General features: G+C 39.7%; 1 protein-coding gene across 1 annotated transcript in view; it reads right to left on the bottom strand.

Moving 5' to 3' along the window:
* Positions 1-433: 433 nt before the first annotated feature.
* Positions 434-21,088, bottom strand: part of Spata16 (spermatogenesis associated 16) — a 258,714-nt gene continuing 238,059 nt past the window's right edge. Inside the window, exon 10 of the mRNA XM_027391821.1 lies at positions 434-556. Within this exon, the coding sequence (XP_027247622.1) occupies positions 434-556 (123 nt within the window). The remainder of the gene's footprint in view (positions 557-21,088) is intronic.

Consider the following 21,088-nt stretch of genomic DNA (forward strand, 5'->3'; position numbering starts at 1 on the left):
CCCTATCCTTAAGGACTGAGAAAGTATACTATCAGCTTTGTCATTTTAAATGGACATTTATCTGCATGTGACATTCAACTCTTTCTAAGGAGCACACACGAATATGAGCATCCTTGGGTTGTGTTTATCTGCATGTGACATGTGACTCTTTCTAAGGATCACACATGAATATGAGCATGTTCTATCCTTGGGTAGAACTGGAATACCTTAGTCAAGTCTGGAAGAACAAGGCAGGGAAAGGGGGCAGCTGTGGTTATTACACGAACTCTTCAAACAACAAGAATTTGAGCATTAGTCAAGTTAAACATGTTGAGAACATTTATTGCTACCGGTTGAAATCCGTGAAGTGTAGACTGTCTTTGGCAAGGGTGTGCTTTGGTGATGGCCTTTGTCATCCTGATGCCATTCACCTTGGCAGCCCGCTTCCTAGTGTCTAGTTTTGCTGTATAGTTTGAAGTCTCTTCATTTTTGTTTTCTGCCTTCGAGCAGTTCTCAGTTTCTTAGTTTTTAAGAAGTTGTCTTCTAGTTGGTACAGAAAGTCTTCAATTCGTCCAACCTAGAAGAAATAAACAGAAAGAGGGTTTTTTGTTGGTTTCCTGTGTATTCTGGAGGAATGTGAATGTCTCCAAAGGCTCGTGTATTTGAACACTGGCTCCCCAGCTATTGGTGCTATTTTTCAAGGTTGTGGACCATTTAAGAGGTGGAGGCTCACGAAAGGCAGTGGGGCAGTTCCAGTGAGCTTTGAGGTTTGACAGCTTGTTGGCTGTCTGCTTCTGGATTTAGATACAATGTGACCAGCTACTTCCTGCACCAGCATCCATGCCTTTCCTGTCATGGCATACTCCATCACTTCTTAAACTATGTGCCAAAATAGAAGCTTGTCTTCTTAAACTGCTTCTTTTAAGGCATTTGGTTACAACAATGGTAAAAGTAACCAATGCTGAGCCTTAGGAACCTATGAAAATGAAGAATTTAAAATACAGTCACAGCCACAGGCCCTGTTCAAGCACAATGAGCAGAGACAGTACTGGTACACCTAAGGGAAACAGATTTTCATTAGCCGCTCTGGCTTTTCTACTCAACCCATAGAGGGGTGATGGAGAGGCTTTATCACTTCCATGTTGTTTCTGCAGCCAATGAATCACCATGCATTCTTTTGAATGTATGGTGACAATGTAACCACAGCAGTTTTCTCTAGCTTCTTATAAAAACCAAGAGAGAAAGTGAATCTGCTCCCTCAAAGTTGGTGAGTTTAGCATTTCTATAATAGGACCCTGGCTAACACTGGAGAAAACTGGATATTCCACATTGTCTTGGCAGGAGCCATTGCTCCTTGAAATTGAAAGAGAAATTTGAAAGTACATTTTCTTAAAAAAGAAAAAAAGTTACACCCTAGGAATAAGGTGAAACAATGACACAATGACACACAGAATAATAATTCTTGAGAAAAAGGAAAACTGTTAGTCTTTTTCAAAGAAAATGTACAATTATCCAGTGGTAGTTGCCTATATATACTTTATAATATTTGTCTGAAGAACTTCAGGATAAAATTTTCCAAATATGCTGAATTGGGCTCTCAGTAAAGTCAGTAGATACAATTCATACTTAGCCTTGCTTCCCAGGAGCTGCACAGTGTATTAGTCTAACATCACTCACTACAGAGCCATTGTCATTAACTTAGCTCAGAGCTGGGGCACTTACTATTCAAGGTACCATCTACTTAAGATAAAAGCACTTAGAACTTCAATTTTCCAATTTGAGTCCTGCTCTTAGACCATCTGATTTATCATTCAGGGCTATATCCAAAAGATAATTCGGATTGTCAAAGTGAGAGTAATAAATGGCTGCACTGTTCTGCATGTTATGTTCAGGAGGACACATCACTCCAGGTGACATAAACTTCGACAGGGTTGCTTAGGAAAACAGATAACTTATTACATCAGGTAAATGTCTCCAAAAGCACATTGTCATTTATGACGTCTTGTCCCTGCAGGAATCATCAAAACAGGCTGAAGTCAAGACACGGTTTTATGTATTTCATGTATTTTACACTATCCAATTTTCAGGGAACTAGTGCGTAAAAACAATAAGAAAAACAACAACAGCAACAAACCAGAACAGTCATTACAAACACAATGGTTGACACCACCATCTCTTTGGTAGTTGAGTTGTTGACTCCTCCCTGTCATTTGCATTGACAATGTATCATTGTCAACTTCTCTACAATTACAGTATTCCCAATTGCTCAAATACAATTTGAAATGACAATTATACTCCAACAAAAAACAAGCCTTCTCCAACAAGAAAAAAATAAATCATTCAGAAGTGAGTGCTTTCATTTTTGTTTTTGGTTATCGTTTTAACAAGAGCAGTGTTGACCAAATGGGCTCCCCTTCATTAAAAAAAAAAAAATCTGGGTGTGGTTGCACAAGCCAGTAATCCCACCACTTGGGAGTCTGAGCCAGGAGGTTTTTAAGTTGAAAGCCAGCCTGGACTACAAAGGAGATCTTATCTTAGGGAGAAACAAAGCAAAAGAAAATAAAGAAAAATGCCAGCCAAGCAGAAAAATTTGAGTCAAGCCAGGGTGGTAGCGAATAGAAACCAGAGTCAAGTGGTCCGGTTTGAGCATTGATATGACTAGGCTCATGTCCCACCCAGCCTGACACATGTTGCTCTCTCTGTCAATATCACATGAACACTGCAATGATCCCTTTAAAATCAATCTGGCCTGGTCTGTTTTGGTTAAAATACTTTAAATGGATTCCATGTGGACCTGTTTCATTGAGCTGTCAGCCACCTCCCACCACTCCGTCTGCTTTAGCCCTGTGATACATCTCTCAGTTACTCTAACATATCAGGTGCCTCTGCACTCTTGGCCTTCCTGGGGACCCCATTTCCTTTGCAATGATGGATAAATGTCAATGCCTCTGTGGACTCTTCCTCTATCAGACTGCCCTCGTAAGGTATTCCTGCAGCTGTTCATCTCCGCACATTGCATGTTGTTTTAAAAAAATTTTTTTTAGATTAATTTTATGTGTTTAAATGTTTTGCCTGCATGTATGTATGTACACCATGTGTGTGCCTGGTACTCTCAGAGGCCAGAAGAGGGTGTTGGATCCTCCGGAGCTGGCATTACAGATGGCTGTGAGTCACGATGTGGGTGATGGGGTCAAGCCCTGGTCCTCTGGAAGAGCTCTTAACTCATCTCTGTAGCATGGATAATAAGAACACAGAGACAGATATTGGGGTTCAAGCTGAAGACCAGAAAAGCAAAGTGGCCAGCCACCAGAGAGCTGTCATCTCTACCAATGCTCAGACCAAAGGGGAGATCCACCAAACTTCAGATTGCATCTCCAGACTGCACTGCTCTTCCCAGATCTCAGATGCTCCTGAGACTTCACTGAGATCTTTATATTCTCTCTAGTGCTGGGATTAAAGGCATGAGCTCTGCTTCTCTTTTAGACTGATTCAATCTCATATAGCCCAGGGTGGCCTTGAACTCAAAGAGATCCATCTGCTTCTGTCTCCTGAGTTCTGGGATTAAAACATGTGCCACCACTGTCCAGCTTCTATGGCTATGGCTAGCTTTGCATTCTGATCTTCAGGTAAGCTTTATAAGATCATAAACAATATATTACCAAACATCTCTCTGGCCCCAATGTTACAAGTTTTTATTCATCTTATGTAACATCTATAACAGCCCATTGCTCCATCACCACTGTGTCTAGTGCCCAGGCTGTCAAGGCTAGGCAATAGCACATGGTGCACTTGGCATGTTTGAAACAGCCCCAGTGATGACTCAGTGAGAGTGTAACATTCTTGACTTGGCTCATTATATCCTTGCTCTGTGTGCTTTCTGGGCTTCAAGTCTTACTGATGTTTTGTATTATAAGAAGGGTATCCCAGATAATGCCAAGGCCACACCCAGTCATAAAATTCCCTGACTTGGACTCACATGACATCTGGGTAGTCTTGTCCTAAGGATGCACACACATACACTTTCAGAGGTGGGACCCGTCCCTTAGACTACACTATTACACCAATGACACAGGATTCAGTAAAGTAAGTCAATTTGTGTTTCTGTACTGAAGGACAGGAGAGTTGCAGAGTGTTTCAGTAAAGCTGGGTCTTTATTTTCCTTTTTTAAGTTAAAAAAAAAAAGAAAAATGCTGGTTGAAGGGAAAATAGATTCACATAACTAAGAACAGATTGCAAATGATAGAAATTTTATAAAGCCCTTAGGGAAGTAAAACAAAAAGAAATACACAGAAAGTGACAAAGAGAGAAAATGAGCTTGTTAGGGGGCATAGGTTTTTTTAGTCTCTTTTTTGGGTACATCATCTATTTGCTTAGCAGTGTCAGGCTGTTTGGCCACTCTGAGTCCAATTTTCCCATTTGCAAAATGGGCAGGCAACATTTCCTTATGTTTGCGTGTGCCAATGCTGACTTGGCACTGCAGTGACATGGGTGAGGTACTGATGTTGCTTGCAGAGAATTCTGGATGTCTGATTGACTGAGGGGAACTGAAGTTCTTGGTGGGGGCAGGCTCTATTCTACTCTGCAGGTGTTGGTTATCAGTTATTTCAAAGTATTGATAAATTGTCATAAATTGTCAATAGGTAGTTTTTTTTGAGATAAGTTTTCTTGTGGTTCAGGAATGTCTCAAATTTGTTATGTAGCCATCACATCTGACACCTTGTTTACATGGTGCTCAGGATCTAACCTAGGGCTTTCTACATACTAAGAAAGCGCTCTACTTTTTGGTCTACATCCCTCACCCTCTTAGGACTTTGTAATTCATATCCAAATAGTATTACTACAAGTTTCAACAAAATTAATATATATATATATATATATATATATATATATACATACATACATATATATACATGTATATATGTTGTGTCTCTCTTGAACTTAAAATCTTAACTACTAGTATTTCAAATACTTAGTTTTAATTTTTATTTATTCATCAACAATTTAATAGATGTGTACAATGTATCTTGATATTATGCACCCTAAAGTGACCCCTCTTATTCTCCTAGACACTCCCTCTGGCACATATCCTCTCCATCTTCATGTCCTCTCTCTCTTTTTTAAATGGTTTGAACAAGAATGGTCTCTATAGGTTTATATATTTGAATGCTTAGTTATCAGAGAGTGACACTATTTGAAAAGGATTAGGAGGTGTGGCCTTGATGGAGGAAGTGTGTCACTGGGGTGGGCTTTGAGGTTTCAAAAGCCCAAGCCAGGCTCCGTGTCCACTCCCCCCCCTCCCCCCCCCCCCCGCTCCCATGGATCAGGATGTAGCTCTCAGCTGCTGCCCTAGTGCCTGCCTGCATTCTGCCATTCTCCTTGCTATGGTGATAATGGAGTAAACCTCTGAAATTATAAGCAAGCCCCAATTAAGTGCATTCTTTTATAAGAGTTGCTGTGGTTATGGTGTCTCTTCAGAGCAGTAGAACAGTGGCTAAGACAGAAGTTTGTACCATGGACTGGGATTTTGCTAGGACAGTCCTGACCATGCTATTTTTGGGGGGACTGTGGAAGACTTTGGGACTTTGAACTAGAAAAGCAGATGGGTACTTTTTTACCATCTTAGTAGGAAGATGGAAGACAGTGCTGAGAACAATTTGAACTGTGGCAGCTAGATCAAGATTTTTTCAGACGGGAAGAATATTAGAGTGACCTAGAGACCTTTCTAGTGATATTTTAGCAAGGAACACGGCTGCATTTTGCCTATGTCCTAAAAAGTTGCCTGAACCTAAATTGAAGGCTTTTGTATAAATGACATTGGCAGAGGAGAGTTCATGACAGCCTGTGTCATGTGGTTATTAGTGGCCACTCTTATGCAGATCTATAATGAAAAAGAGCAAGCCAAGTAACTAAAAATGCAAAATGTACAGTTTGAGGGGAAAAGCAGCACCCGAAAATGTAATGTTGGAGCCACATTCAAGTGCTCAGGAGATAAAAAGTTTAAAGAAAAGCCTGATGTGAAATAGAATAAAGGGAGTGGTGAGCTCAGAGCAAGACCCCTCCCAGCTAAGCTCCCAACTTGTGAAAAGGAATTAAAGGAAAGTTTAAGCAGTAAAGAAAACCATCAAAACCAGAAATCTGATGTAAATGTATTTGAAACAGGGGCCAGGTTCCTGCCATAGCAAGCACCAGAACTTGGCAGCCTCAGCTATGTGAGAAGGAGGTTGTAGAATTTCCCTCTGTGGCTAAGGAAAGCCATTGATGCCAGGTGTGTGTCAGAAGTATTCCTGCATGGAGGCCTACATAGGCCATTATTCGAAGCTTTGCAGGAGAAGCCAGGATTTAATTGGAGACCCCCAAGATGTTGGAGATGCCAGAGTTGGGGTTGCCTGCCAAGGAAAGCTGCAGAGGGGGTGTGGAAACAGAGAAGGGGTGTACATTGCAACAAAGCGGTGTACAGTCAACCAAGCTGAAAAGAATTGGAGATCTGAAGAGTGCTTTGACATCAGACATGGTGATGCAGAGTTTAGAGTTTGCCCTGCTGGTTTTTGGTCTTATTCTTGCTCCAAATTTTTCATTGTGCTCCTTTTCCTCCCTTTTGGAATGGTAATGCATATTCTGGAACATTATATGTTGGGAGTATATGATCTGCTTTTTGGTTTTACACGGGGTTACAGTTAAGAGATTGCATGGGTCTCAGAAGAGACATTAAACTTTGGACTTTTAAATAGTGTTAAGAATGTGATTTAGATTATGGAGACTACTGAAGTTAGACTAAATGCCTTTTGCATTATAATATGTCTATAAACCTATGGGGATCAGGAGTGGAATGTAGTGAGTTGACAGAAATGGCTCCCATAGGTGCATGAATTTAAATACTTAGTCATCAGGGAGTGGCACTGCTTGAGAAAGATTAGGAGTTGTGGCCTTGATGGCATAAATGTGGTCTTGTTGGAGGAAGAACATCACTGGGGGTAGGCCTTGACATTTCTAAAGCCCATGTCAGACCCAGAGTCTTTCTATTCCTGTTGCCTATAGATCCAGATGCAGAAATTTCAGCTACTTTTCCAGCACAAAGTCTCCCTACATGATGCCATGCTCCCTACCATGTTGATAATGGATTAAACTTCTGAAACTATAAGCAAGCCCCAATTAAATGCTTTCTACTATAAGCATTGCCTTGGTCATGGTGTCTCTTCTTAGCAATAAAACCCAAACTAAGACACCCATCAAATCAAATTCGTGCAGCCTGCTGGAATATTGACTGGTCTTGTTGGCTGGACCTTGTGTAGATCTTCTGCAGGTAGGTAACCATTGCTGCTGTTGAGTTCATGAGTTCGGTAGTCATGTTGTGTCCAGAAGGCAGAATTTCACAGACTACTCCCACTCTCCTGCTCTTCCATTCTTTCTCCCCCCTCTTCTGTGAAGCTCCCTGAAACTTGAGACAGTTGATATATCTCTGTCCCATTTGTGGCTAAGCACTAAATGGTGACTCATGCTTATTAAATCAGAGATACTCTTACCCTGGTAAACAAATCAGACTGAGGTCATTCTAATCCAAAGTGACTAGTGTCCTGTTAAAAGGAAGAGCTTTGGTGAGAGCACTCAGGAAGAAAGTCAAGTGACAATGAGAGTATGGATTGGGGTGTTGTTCCTGCAAGCCAGGACCCCATAATAACAACCAGAAAACCCAGAAACTTAGAAGGGAAATACAACAGAAGCAGACTGTCTTCATGGCACTTAGAAGGAACTGGCCTTGTGTATGCTTTCATTTCAGACTCCAGAACTGTGCATTTATTCATTTAAGCCACTCCAGTTTGTGGCATTTGGCCACAGCAGGCCTAGCAAGTGAACTTAGCCAATTAACTAACCCACAAAGAGAAAGGGAGCTCAGATTAGTTACAATTTTCTCCTTTAGCATGGCTTTGATCTTACTTCACTTTCCATAGTTTTGAAGAGTCCTCACTTGGTTGGATCTCCTGCGCAGGCTTAGTCAACAGCTTGGGTTTGCCAATAGTGGCAGTGTGAACTCTATCTTAGGGGCTAGAGAGATGGGTCAGCAGTTCAGAGTGTTGGTGTTTTCCCAGAGGTCTGGCATTCATTTGGCAGTACTAGGCCATGCATTTCACAAGGATCTCTAACACCAGCTCCAGGGGATCTGATGCTCTCTTCTGGTCTCTGCTAGAACCTTGCATTCATGTGCACATAACAATACATACTCAGACATAATCAAAAGACCTTTTTGAAAAAATGAAGTCTATCTCAAACACAAATGGGTGGTTAAATTATCTAAATAAAAAGATATTGAATAATTTTGGGCTTTCTGTCTGTGTCAAAGGAGTAGTTATATCTAAATGGAAATTGGAAGCAAAAGAAATAAAAAAAAGAAAGAAAAAAAAAGAGGAAGAGGTCTATAAAAGATTTTGCCTTTATAAGAAATAGAATAAGCAACTAGAGTCAAACTCTCCAGGAATAAATATCAGGCACACGTGACTGTAGCGTTGGTTATGGAATGAGAATGTGTTCTCAGTGATTAGCAGTTTGGGCCAAAAATCCTCTCAGCAAAACAGATATTTCACTCCACCACAGTGCGTTTGATTACATGAGTTTCTTTGCTCTGTTCCAGCTTAATTTCCAGACCAAATGCTTTTAAATATTTATCACCCTTAATGGTTTGAATTTTAATTCTTATTAGAATTACAATTATTTTCAAACATGCTTGAAATTAATTTCTAAAATAAGCCAGTTTCTGAAACTGCATTGTTTGTGCAGTTGCTTTACCTTTTGGCTACTATCCAGTCAGGCCCTTGAATTTCTCTTTTCTTACTTAATGGATTTGTTGTATTATACAACATGTAAATCTCAGGTTCCTAGTCCAGAAATGTTAGCAAACATACCCAAATTCCATGCCAAAATACATACCAACTACTGATTAAAAATGCCCACTATGACAATACTTTTTATCTAGTATGGCACTTAAAATAAGTCCTACTATTAGACATTACTATTACATTGTCTAAGGACACATATGCTGTTGTTTGAACATGGGTATCTCTTAAGCATTCTCTACTGAAAACTTTCTTGAAGTCATAGTAAAGAAGGTTGCAGTGGCCACAGGCTGAAGAGATGTCTCAGTGGTTATGAGTGTGCTTATTGCTCTTGCCAAAGACCAGAGTTTGGTTCTAGCACTCTCACCAGGCATCTCAACCTCTTTCAACTCATGCTCCAAAGGATTCGGCACTCTATTTTGCCCTCTGTAGGTACATGTGCATGCACAAACCTCCCCAAGTACATAATAAAAATAAAGCTTAAAAAATAAAGAAGATGAGAGTTTGGGAAAATGATTGGATCATAGAATTAGGGTCCTCATGAATGACTGCTCTTAAAAACAAAGCCCAAAGGAGCTTGCTTGTCCCTCCTTTCACATGAAGACAGACACACAAACACACAGAGAGACACAGTCTCACATGCACAAACACACACACACACACACACACACACACATACACTTACATGACTCAATTTATGGAAGAGAATATGATCTTTATTATACTCAAAGTCTGCTAGTACTTTGACTTTATACCTTTCAGCCCCAAGGAATGTAACAAACAGATTTCTGCCATATGTTATTCTTTTAGTGGCAAAACAGACTAAAAGCCTATCATGATTTTTTTTTTTAGTAATTCATCTTTTAGAGTTTAAGTGTGAAATTTATTTGATGATTAAATGCATTTTATTATTACTACTATTATTTTTGGACAGAGTCTTACTATGTCACCCTGGCTGACTTCAAACTTGCTACAGAACCTGGGTCAGTCTTTATCTTGCAGCATCTTTCTGCCTCCATCTTCTAGTGCTGGGAGTACAAGCATGCACCAAAAAGTGGAGCTTATGCTATCAAACCTTTCTTCTTAAGATAATTGTAGATTTGCATTCACCAGTCAGAAGGACCACAGGAGGAAGCTGTGTTCGTTTGTTCCTAGGTCTCACAAGGGTAATTTACATCTTGAACTAAAGCAGAGCACAATAGTCAGTGTATTGACATTGATATATACAAGCAACACACAGGTTTCACAAGGTTTTGAATAGCCACCTCATTTTTCTCTCTCTGTTCCCTTGTTTAACCTGTCAGCTACTAGTCAGTTCTGTCATTGAGAGGAGATTATCTAAATGGGCCTAATTCTATTGTCTTTTGGATGCTTATTCTGATGAACACATCTGTTTGTTTCTTCTTACTGATGGGCATAGGCACATGGTCTAGATAAGTAGTTACTTGAGCCATTTACCTTATGAAGGATGGCTAGATCATTTAAATGTTGGGGCTACTGTGAATTAAGTTGGCATGCACATTTTGCACCTGTTTTTGTGTAAGTGTAAGTCTTCATTTCTCTGGGATAAATGCCCAGGAGAATAATTACCAGGTCATGTGGTAGCTGCATATTTATTTTATCACATGAAAGTATATTAATTACACAAAATAATGGATTTATCACTGTATTTTTAAACATGCAAAATATGCTTTAATTATGTTTACCCTGCCTCTTCCCCTTCATCCCCTCTCTCTTTGGTGCATTATTGTTTTTTTGAATGAAATGGTCATCTTCTACTCCAACTGGCTGCACCAGTTTTCCTTTCCATTAGCAAGGCTTCTATGGTCCAGTTCCTCTTCTCCACATCAAGATGAAATGTCACTATCTTTATTTTAGTCATTTTGATATGTATGTAGTGACATCTTGAGGTTTTGTTTTTCATTCTATTACATGCTATTGAGCTCCATTTTATTTACAGGTGAATTTTAAGGATTAGCTAATTTATTTTTGATTCAATGACTCATTATAACCCAAGCTAGACTTGAACTCATAATCCTCCTGCCTCAGCCTCTTGAGAGTTGTGATTACAGGCATGTACCACCATGCCCAGTTTGTGTGTGTGTGTGTGTGTGTGTGTGTGTGTGTGTGTGTGTGATTATATATTTAGATATGAGGCTTTAAAATATTTTTATCATTTTGAACTTGTCTTTTCGTTTATTTAAGAAACCTCTCATAGGGAAAAATAAAAGGTTTTTAATTTTGATGAAGTTTAATTTGTAGATTAGATTGTGATTATAACTTGATATTTTTGCACAGATCAAGATCCCCAAAGTTTTCACTATTTGTTTTACCTAAGAATTGTATAGTACTCCTCTGCCCTCCACCCTCTGCCTGAGGTGAGTGTGGGCTCTGCTTGGGGCCCCAAACCCCTACCTACCCCTCCTTGGATCTTGCTGGGCCTGCCTCTCGCCTAGAGTGTCTCTGACCCACCTGCACCCGTTGTGAGACCCATGGGAGTAGTGGACCTGCATGAACCCACTAGAAGAGAACCTGAGACCCATACCTGCCAGGAGAGAAAGAGACTTCTTCTGCACCCACTGGAAGAAGACAATATAAAAACACATTCAACAACAGGAAAACCAAGAGTCTAGGGACTCTACACCAGCTAGACCTGAACATCACAAGGCAGATGAAGCAGAAAAGAATGGCATTAAAAGCAACTTCATGAAAATGATAGAGGCTCTCAAAGAGGATACGAGAAAATCCTTTAAAGAGATGGAAGAAAAAAAAAAACAAAAAATGCAAGAAATTAACAAATCTCTTAAAAAAAGCAAGGAAAGCCAAGAAAAACAATCAAACAGACGAAGGAAAAAATTCAAATATTTCAAGACCTGAAAACTGAAATAGAGACAATAAAGAAAACACAAACTGAGGGAATGCTGGGTAAACAACCAGGAACTACAGATGTAAGCATGACCAATAGAATACAAGAGATGGAAGAGAGAGTCTCATATGTTGAAGACTCACTAGAGGAATACAGTCATCGAACAAAGAAAATCTCAAGTCCAACAAATCTCTAACACAAAATATACAGGAAATATGGGACACCATGAAAAGGCCAAACCTAAGAATAATAGGTGTAGAAGAAGGCAAAGAAATAAAGCTCAAGGGTACAGAAAACATATTCAACAAAATCATAGAAGAAAACATCCTCAAACTAAAGAAGGATATGTCTATGAAAGTACAGGAAGCTTATAGAACACCAAATAGACTGGATCACATAAAGAAGTCCCCGCTCCACATAATAAAACACCAAACTTACAGAATAAAGAAAAAATATTAAGAGCAGCAAAGGCAAAAGGCCAAGTAGCATATAAAGGCAGATCTAGCAGAATTGCACCTGACTTCTCTATGGAAACTCTGAAAGCTAGAAGGTCCTAGATAGATGTCCTACAAATATTAAAGAAACATGGATAGCAGCCCAAACCACTATACCCAGGCAAAGCTTTCAATCACTATAGATGGTGAAAACAAGATATTCCATGACAAAACCAGATTTAAACAAAACATATCCACAAATCCAGTACTGGAAAAGTACTGGAAAGAAAACTCCAACCCAACAAAGATAGCTTTACTCACAAAAACATAGGCAATAGATAATCCCATTTTATCAAACTCCAAAAGTACACTATTAGGAGGTGTGGCCTTGTTGGAGGAAGTGTGTTACTGTGGGGGTGAGCTTTGAGGCCTCTTTTGCTCAGGATACTGCCCAGTGAGTCAGTTGACTTTCTGTTGCTTGCAAAATGTTGAGCTTTCAGCTCTAGCACCACATCTGCCTGCATGCCGCCACGCTCCCCATCATGATGATAATGGACTGGACCTCTGAAACTGTAAGTGAGCCACCCCAATTAAATGTTTTCTTTATAAGAGTTGCCATGGTTATGGTGTCTTTTCACAGCAATAAGACCCTTAAATGAGATATAGGAGGTTGTGAGTCACCCAATGTGTGTGCTGGGAACCAGACTTTCTTAGGCCTTCTTAAGGAACAGCCAGTGCTCTTAACTGAGAAGCCATGTCTCCAACGTCTCCTTTATTCTCCAGAAAGATGTGTTGCTGTTATCTTATATGTATCTGCTAAGCTTTTTGCTGACATTTTAATAGAAATTATATTCAGCATGTGTATTAGTGTCCAGCGGTTGACAACATGGACACTATGTTTGCACCGTCCCTTCAGTGGCACAGAATCTATCTCTACTCATTAGATATTTGGTTCTTTTCACTGTTATTTTGTAGTTTTTAAAGTAACATACTAATTCTACAAAATGATGGGTTTCCTTATGAAATTTTCATACTGCTTTGTAGATTTGGGTGTGTAAGATTTGAACTTGTGTTGTTAGGTTCACTGAAGACATCTACTTTGAGCAAGCAATTGATAATGGTCCCTCTCTACCTGATTACTGCTGGTATAGATGCAAATGAGCTTTGTTTACGGATCTTCTTGAACTTAAGGTTATTTTCAAAAGTGTATGTGTGTGACATGCTAAGGGATTTTCTATGCAGATAAACATGTCATTTATAATCAGGACAGTTTTCTTACTTTTTTGCCTGCACACTCTCTCTTTCTTGTCTTTCTGCAGTGGCTGGCATTTCCAGCTCTGTGTTGGTAAGGGTGGAAAGTGTTGACATCTTTGCCTTGCTCCTGATCTAAGAGGAAAGCATCCGTTTTTTTTTTTTTTTTGCACGTTGAAGTGTAATGTTAGCTGTAAAAATTTTTGCTTATGTTCTTTAACAATTCAATGAAATAATTCAACAATTTCTATTTTTATTTTTTCTGAATATTATTTCATAGTTGGCATCTAATTTGGCCTTTTTTGGCATCAGTAGATATGATTATGTGATTCTTCTTTGTTTTTTTGATGAGTGTGTGTGTGTGTGTGTGTGTGTGTGTGTGTGTGTGTGTGTGTGTGAGTGTGTGTGTGTGTGGCACACATGTGTATAAAGTGTAAGCTTATGTGCTCATGTGTATGTGGAAGCCCAAGGTTTAAGCAGGCAATGGTCTTCAGGTGACCTTCCACTTTATTGAGACCCAGAACTGCAGGATCTGACTGGTATCCATCTTCCCAAGCTAGCTAGATTACAGGCAAACTGCCATGCCCACCCAGAGTTTACATGGGTTCTGGGGACCTAAAGTCCATTCCTGATGCTTGGGGAACTCATAGGTAATCATAGAGCCATATCTCTGTTAAAAAAATGTGATTTTCTTTTTGTAGCCTATTAATGTGACATATCACAATAATTTTTCAAATATTCAGTCACCTTTGCATCTGTGAAGTAAAATACCATTTAGTTAATATAGTTAATACAGTATTTTTATATTTTGCCAAATTTTAGGTGCTAATAATTTAAGGGTTTCTTCACTTAGATTCCCAAGGGATATTGGTTTTTAGGTTTGAAAATACCTGAACAGCTTTTGTCTGGTTTGTTGTTAGAATAAGGCCAGGTTTGTTACAAAAACTGCAAATGGCTACTTCTTTTGTATCTGAAAAAAAAAACCCACTATAGAATTTTTAAATTTTAAAACCCACTTTTAAATATAGCTATTACAGCTGTTCACTGAAACCAGATAGGCCTAATTTGGTTTTGTTTTAGGGAGTTTGTCACTATAAGGTCATTTGGGCAAAGTATGGTAGGTTCTAGGTTCTTTAGAAGTGGTACATTTCACCTGCGTATGTATTTACTTGTAGTAGTTCCCTATTATTCTTCTAATGTTTGCTGCATTTATAGTGCTATTCATTTTATTTGTGTTGACAACTTGCTAGTTTAGCAAAATGATTAAAATCTTCTATTAACAAACTGTGCATTTCTTGAGTGCAAATACTGTGTCCATTCAATCGATACTCACTGGGGTAGGTGTTGGAACTTCCTTAGATGGTTGAACGACTTCTCCAAGGTTATACAATGAGAGTCCAGACAGGGAGGAATTGGGTTTAGGCTTTGTTCTGCCTGTCCCAAATACCAACAATCCTTCAATATGTGTTCTTTAAAAGGGACATTTGGTTATTTAATTGTTTAACCCCTATTGCTTGCTGATGTGTCATCTTCTTTCTTTTTTTGATCATGGAAGAGTTTTTGTTGCTTGACAGACATTAGCCATTTCCAGGGTGTGTAATTTCTTAGAACTAGTGAAGTACATTGAACAAGTAGAGATTTACAATGTACTTTAAAGAAACAAGAGTCTAAGCTAGCAGAAGCCACTCTGAGGGATGACCCATGTGCACTGCCAATTCCTTCTCCTCTACAGGTTTAATGAGGGCACTGGCCAGAATTCAGCTCAGGTGTCAGAGGCATTTGACAACCTATCAGATGAAGTGATTTAAGCTTTATTGGTCTGTTCAAAGGCCGGCTTTTGGTTGTATTGATTTCCTAGTTTTCTGTTTTCAATTTCATTGATCTTTCATCTTATCTTTATTATTTTCTTTGTTTTGCTTGCTTTGTGTTTATTTTGTCTTGTTTTCAGATGGACCTTCAATTGATTTGCAAGTTTCCCTCTTCTGATGTATGCATTTGGCATTTCAAATTTTTCTCTTGGTGCTGTTTTAGCTGTATCCCATGAATTTTGATCTCTTGTATTTTCATTCATATTCTAAATATACTATTACTATTTCTATCTATTTTCTTTAGGACTTAATTTTTCATGCACAGACTATTGGAGCATTGGGGGATTTCCCCATTTATTTCTCTGTGGTTGCTCTCCCAGCTTGAATCCACTACAGAGAGAAAACACATTCTTTATGACATCAGTTCTTAAGATTTTGTGATTGTCTATTTTGGTACATGTTCCATGGGCTGTTGAAAAGGATGGATAACTCTTGTCTTGGTGGGTGGATAAGTCTATAAATACTAATGGTTAGATCCTGTTGTTTTATGGTGTTGTTGAGTCATTGCATATCCTAGCTGATTTTACATCTGCTTAGTTGAGAAAACATGAATTTCCCAAGTATGACTATGGTTATGCCTATCTTCTTTGTTTTCCTATCAGCTTTGCTGTTTATATCTTTGTGGCCTGGTTATTAGCGCATGTGTGCTTATGACTTCTTTGTTGATGAAACAAGTATTTGACCATTCCTGTCTCTGGTAATTTTGTCTGATAATAGCAACCACTTATTTTTTATATATTATTATTATCTTTGCTGTTGTTTTGATATGGCTGGCCTCAGACTTGTTACACAGCCCAGGCTGGCATCAAACTCATGATTCTTCTGTTTCAGTCTCCGGAGTGCTAGGATTACAGATGTGCATACTATTCCCCACCCCTCTCACCTTCCTAATGTTTGTGGGATGTATCTGTCTCCATCTTTTGATTAATTGCATGTTCTGAATAGGACATGAGTTTATAGACAGCAGTGTTAGTCAATTTCTATGAGAGCTGCTGACTTGTTTGGGGCCTGTGGTGAGGCAGCATTTCATTGCCAAGTATAAAACTGGAGGAGGAACCCATTATCTCATTCAAGGTTATATTCTGAAAGACCAGACCACCTAGTACTCCACTAAAGGTAGGCTGTGTGTGTGTGTGTGTGTGTGTGTGTGTGTGTGTGTGTGTGTGTGTGTGTGTGTATAATCCTTTAATCCCAGCACCAGCAGGTAAGTCTCTGTGAGTTCAAGGCCAGCCTGGTCTATACAGCGAGTTGCAGGCCAGCCAGAGCTATATAGTGAGACCTCATCTCAAAAACACCCCTCCCCCAGAAGGAACCCATTATTTACCAAGAATAACCATGCTAGGATCTTTGGACTGTTGGGGAACTTCCTAGATCCAAACTAGTACATCATATGTTTGGGGTATATTTTATTGTCAATATCTGGCTTTTAACTGGTGCTTTTATGCCATTTAAATTAATATAGTTGTTGATATGTTAGAGCTGAACATACTGTATTATGTTAGAGTTCTGTAGAGGGACAGAACTGATAGAATAAATAAAAGGGCATTTATTACGTTGGTTTTACACACTACCATCTGAGCAGTCTGGCATTAGTTGTTTCACACTGGGGAGGTTGAGGATCCAGTAGCTATTCAGTCCTTGAGGCAGTGAGGGCCTGAGGACTCCTGAGAGCCCTAATCTGAGGCCTACATAGGTAACCAGAAGAAGCTGGGTTCTGATTTTTGATATCAGCAAAGGAAGACAGCAGTAGCCTGTAGTGGTAGCAACGGAGCAGATGATCTCACCAACAGGGTAGATGAATTTGCCTGTGAGACACAAAAGCAGTAAGGCAAAAAGCCAGCTAAAGCCTTTCCTTGTATATCCCTCAACATCACCAGAAGGTGCTGCCCATATTTAGGGTGGGTATTCCTACTCCAAATAATAACCCAAGCAAGCAAATCCCTCATAAGAGTGGAGGGGTTGTGAAGGAATGAAGAGAATGGTGGGCTCCAACCTTCTAGTATACTGAGCCATGCACTGTTGGGTGCCCAATGACCCACAATTAATCATCACACATGCCTTTTTATTTTATTTTCCTTTGGTTTTGGTTGTTTTCTCTCCTTGTAAGCATTTAAGTTCCGCCTGATAGATTATCTGGAGTGTTTTGGTTTAGTTTTTTACTTGGTTCCTTTAAGTATACACATATTTTTATACACATGCACACACATTTATCATTTTAAAATCTTGATTAAATTCCATAACTGCTTCAAGATCTCTTTATCTCCCCCAACTTACAATATACTCATCTTAAGTATTTCCTTCAATACAACTAGAACCATATTGTTTGGTGTTTTGCTTCCACCATTAAATACAAAAATGGAAAGAAGTTTTTAATCATAGTTTTGCTTGCTGTGTCTCCCTCATCCCTTCAATTTTATTATGTCTTTTCCATTCAGAGAATTCTTTCAGGCATTCCTTCAGGGTAGTCTTTGTTGACAAATTCTATAGGTTCTTCATCTGAATATTTTCTGTCTCATTCCTGAGAGGTATTCCATTGGGTATTGTTCTGAGGCTGGAAAATACAGTTTATTTCTGGCCTTTCAACTTCCTTAGGAAAAGTTGTTGCTAGTTGAATTTTTTTCTCATGTGTAACACACCATCTCTCTAAAGCAGTGGTTCTCAACCTGTGGGTCTCGACCTTTAGAGATCACTTATCAGATAGCCTGCAGATCAGATGTTTTACATTAATAACAGTAGCAAAATTACAGTTATGAAGTAGCAGTGGAAATAATTTTATGTCTGGGGAATCACCACAACATAAGGAACTGTATTGAAGGGTCACAATATTAGGAAGGTTGAGAACCACTGTTGTAAATCTTCTTGGCTTTAGTTTTCAGGAGTTTGACAATGAAATATCATGGTGTAAATGTCTTTGGATTTAATTTTATTTTGTAAGTAAAATGGAACAACCAGATTGATATAGTTTCTCAGTTTTTCTGATGCAAAGAGAAATATTAAAAGAAAGCCTAGGACAAATATATAATCACCCATCCCACAACTTAAATAACCTAAAGGAAAAATAGGCCAATGTTGTCTTAACCAGGAAAAATATCTTCACCTCTGGAAGATGCTTCCACACCCTATGTCCTTTTGTTCTTTAGAGAGAACAGCTTTCCCTAAAGAGCCCCCAGCCTTGGTTCTTATTTATCATGGGTGCATTTCTCAATATGTCAGGCAAAACCAGAAACTAGATCTTACAACCATGAATGTATATTTGCTCCAGCTGTGCTACTTGGGCAACTCAGTGTTTGACCGAGATGTTGCACATCAAGTTGATCTCTTCTGTCACTTTGAGGCCCTCAGCCTCATGGAGGACTTTAATTGGCACACCAATAGATATCTCAGTGGGGAGAAAGGTCAACTGTGGTCTCTTCCTCTTTGGTTCTGCCACAAATGTGAAGGAGTGGAGGGAATGGTAGGCTGTTAGCTCCCAAAATTTCATGCTGCGTTCTTTTGGGTTTAATATTTCCTGTTTATTCATGTTCCTATTCTCCCCCCCTCCTTCGCCTTCTCCTTCTCCTCCCCTTCTTTTCTTTTTTCACCTCCTCTTTTACCTTCTCTTTTGTTACAATCTGGGGAATGAAGGGCTTTATGCATCCTCAGCAAGCACTCTTATTAAACTCTATCTTCAGCCCTTCTTTCATTTACAATCTTATGTTTTTTTTTTCAAATTTGGGGAATTTGTTTTCATTTCTTTGCATACAGTTTTGGGTTTTGCTCACTTTTCTGTCCACCTGAGACACTGTTGACACAACATTAGACTCCCTCAGGTCCTAGAAGCTCTGCTGTCTTTTCTCCAGCTAATTCTTCCTTTATTGTCCAGACCAGCTACTTTGTATTGTCCTATCTCCCTCTGCTCTGCTCTTTGCTTTGGAGCCATTAGGGTATTTTGTTATGAGACTCTAGTTCTTACTTAAATTCCTGGGTTAGCTGTGGTTTTTGTTTTTTTGATACTGTTATGGCAGGGGAAGGAAAGGTTACTGGCTCTTTACTACCAGGTGGGACAGAAATACAGGTTTCCCAGTGAGCATCTGGGAGGTCTAAGGGTTGGAGGCCCCTCCATCGCTTCACCAGGGTTCAGCTGATGCTGTTTCAGCTTGGAGGGACACGACTACCTAATCATCACTCCCCGTGTGGTCTTCATTGATTCCATGTATAGGATGTGTCATGGTTTGTACATCAAATATCTTTTCCCCATTGGTCTTTGTGTAGAACTCTCAGCTCCTGATCTGCATGCAGGCAGACAAGGTCTTGGAGAAGGAGCTGAGAGTTCTACACCTTGATCTGTAGTAGCAGAAGTGAAAGGGACACTAGGCCTAACTTGATCATCTCACACCTCAAAGCCCACCCCATACTCCAAAAAGGCCACACCTCTTAACGGTGCTAAGAACTGTGTACCAAGCATTCAAACACATGGATCTATGGAGTTATCTAGCCACACCACTGCAGGTGGGAACAGGAAGAACAAGGTGGGATCCTAAGGAATCTTGCTTCAGCCTGGTTGGTGAGGGAGAAGTTGAATTATCTTATTTGGCCCTTGCTGAGGTGGATGGGGTGAGACTAACATGATTTCAATGTGTTTGGCCAAAGCATAGGCATTATTATCCAAGAGTTTTCTATTTTGCTAGGCTACACCTTTCCATGCCTGTTGGGGGGGGATAGAGGGAAAGAAAGAGTAGCACATAGAGAGATTGATAGGGACTTGTTTAGGGGTTGTGCTTGATATTTCTGGGATATTGATTTCTTTAGTTCTGAGGGTGGAATATAAGACACACACATAGACACACTCACATACTCACACACACATAGACACATTCAGACGTACACACATACACACAGACATACACACACAGAGAGACACACATAACTATATTACCATGTCAATCCCAGGACTCTAACATCCTGTTTGTCTTCTTTTTTTTATAAGTTTTATTTAAATTAGAAACAATCTTATTTTACATATAAATCCCAGTTCCCTCTCCCTCCCATCCTCCCATGCACCCCAATGACTCCCCCATCCCATCACACATCCCCAGGGAGGATGAGGCCTTCCATGAGGGATCATAAAAAATCTGTCAAGTCATTTGGGGGCAGGGCCTAGGCCCTTCCCTGTGTATCTAGGCTAAGAGAGTATACCTTCATGGGAAATGGGCTCCCAAAGTCTGTTTGTGCACTTTGTATACATCCTGGTTCCATTGCCAGAGGCCCCATAGACTGCCCAGTGCTCCGAGCTGACACCCACGTTCAGGGGGCCTGGGTTGGTTCTATGTTGGTTCCCCAGCTGTCAGACTGGGGTCCATGAGTTCCCACTTGCTCAGGTCAGCTGTTTCTGTGGGTTTTTCCCATTATGGTCTTGACCCCTTTGTTTGTCTCTCCTCCCTCTCTGAAACTGTATTCCAGGAGTTTGGCTTAGTGCTTAGCTGTGGATCTCTGCTTCTGCTTCCACCAGCTACTGGTGGATGAAGGCTCATGTTTGTCTTTCTGTAACTGGGTTACCTCACTTAAGATGGTTTCTTCTAGTTCCATCCATTTGCCTGCAAATTTCAAGATTCCATTTTTTTTTTCTGCTGAGTAGTAAGTACTCCATTGTGTAAATATACCACATTTTCTGTATCCATTTTTCGGGTAAGGGGCATCTAGGTTGCTTCCAGGTTCTGACAATTACAAATAATGCTGCTATGAACTTAGTTGAACAGAAGTCCTTGTTGTATGAATGTGCAACATTTTGGTATATGCCTAAGAGGGGAATTGCTGGGTCTTGAGGTAGACTGGTGTCCATTTTCCAGAGAAACCACCATACTGATTTCCAAAGTGGCTGTACAAGTT

This window comes from Cricetulus griseus, assembly GCF_003668045.3.
Source record: "Cricetulus griseus strain 17A/GY chromosome 1 unlocalized genomic scaffold, alternate assembly CriGri-PICRH-1.0 chr1_0, whole genome shotgun sequence".
Classification (NCBI taxonomy): Eukaryota; Metazoa; Chordata; class Mammalia; order Rodentia; family Cricetidae; genus Cricetulus; species Cricetulus griseus.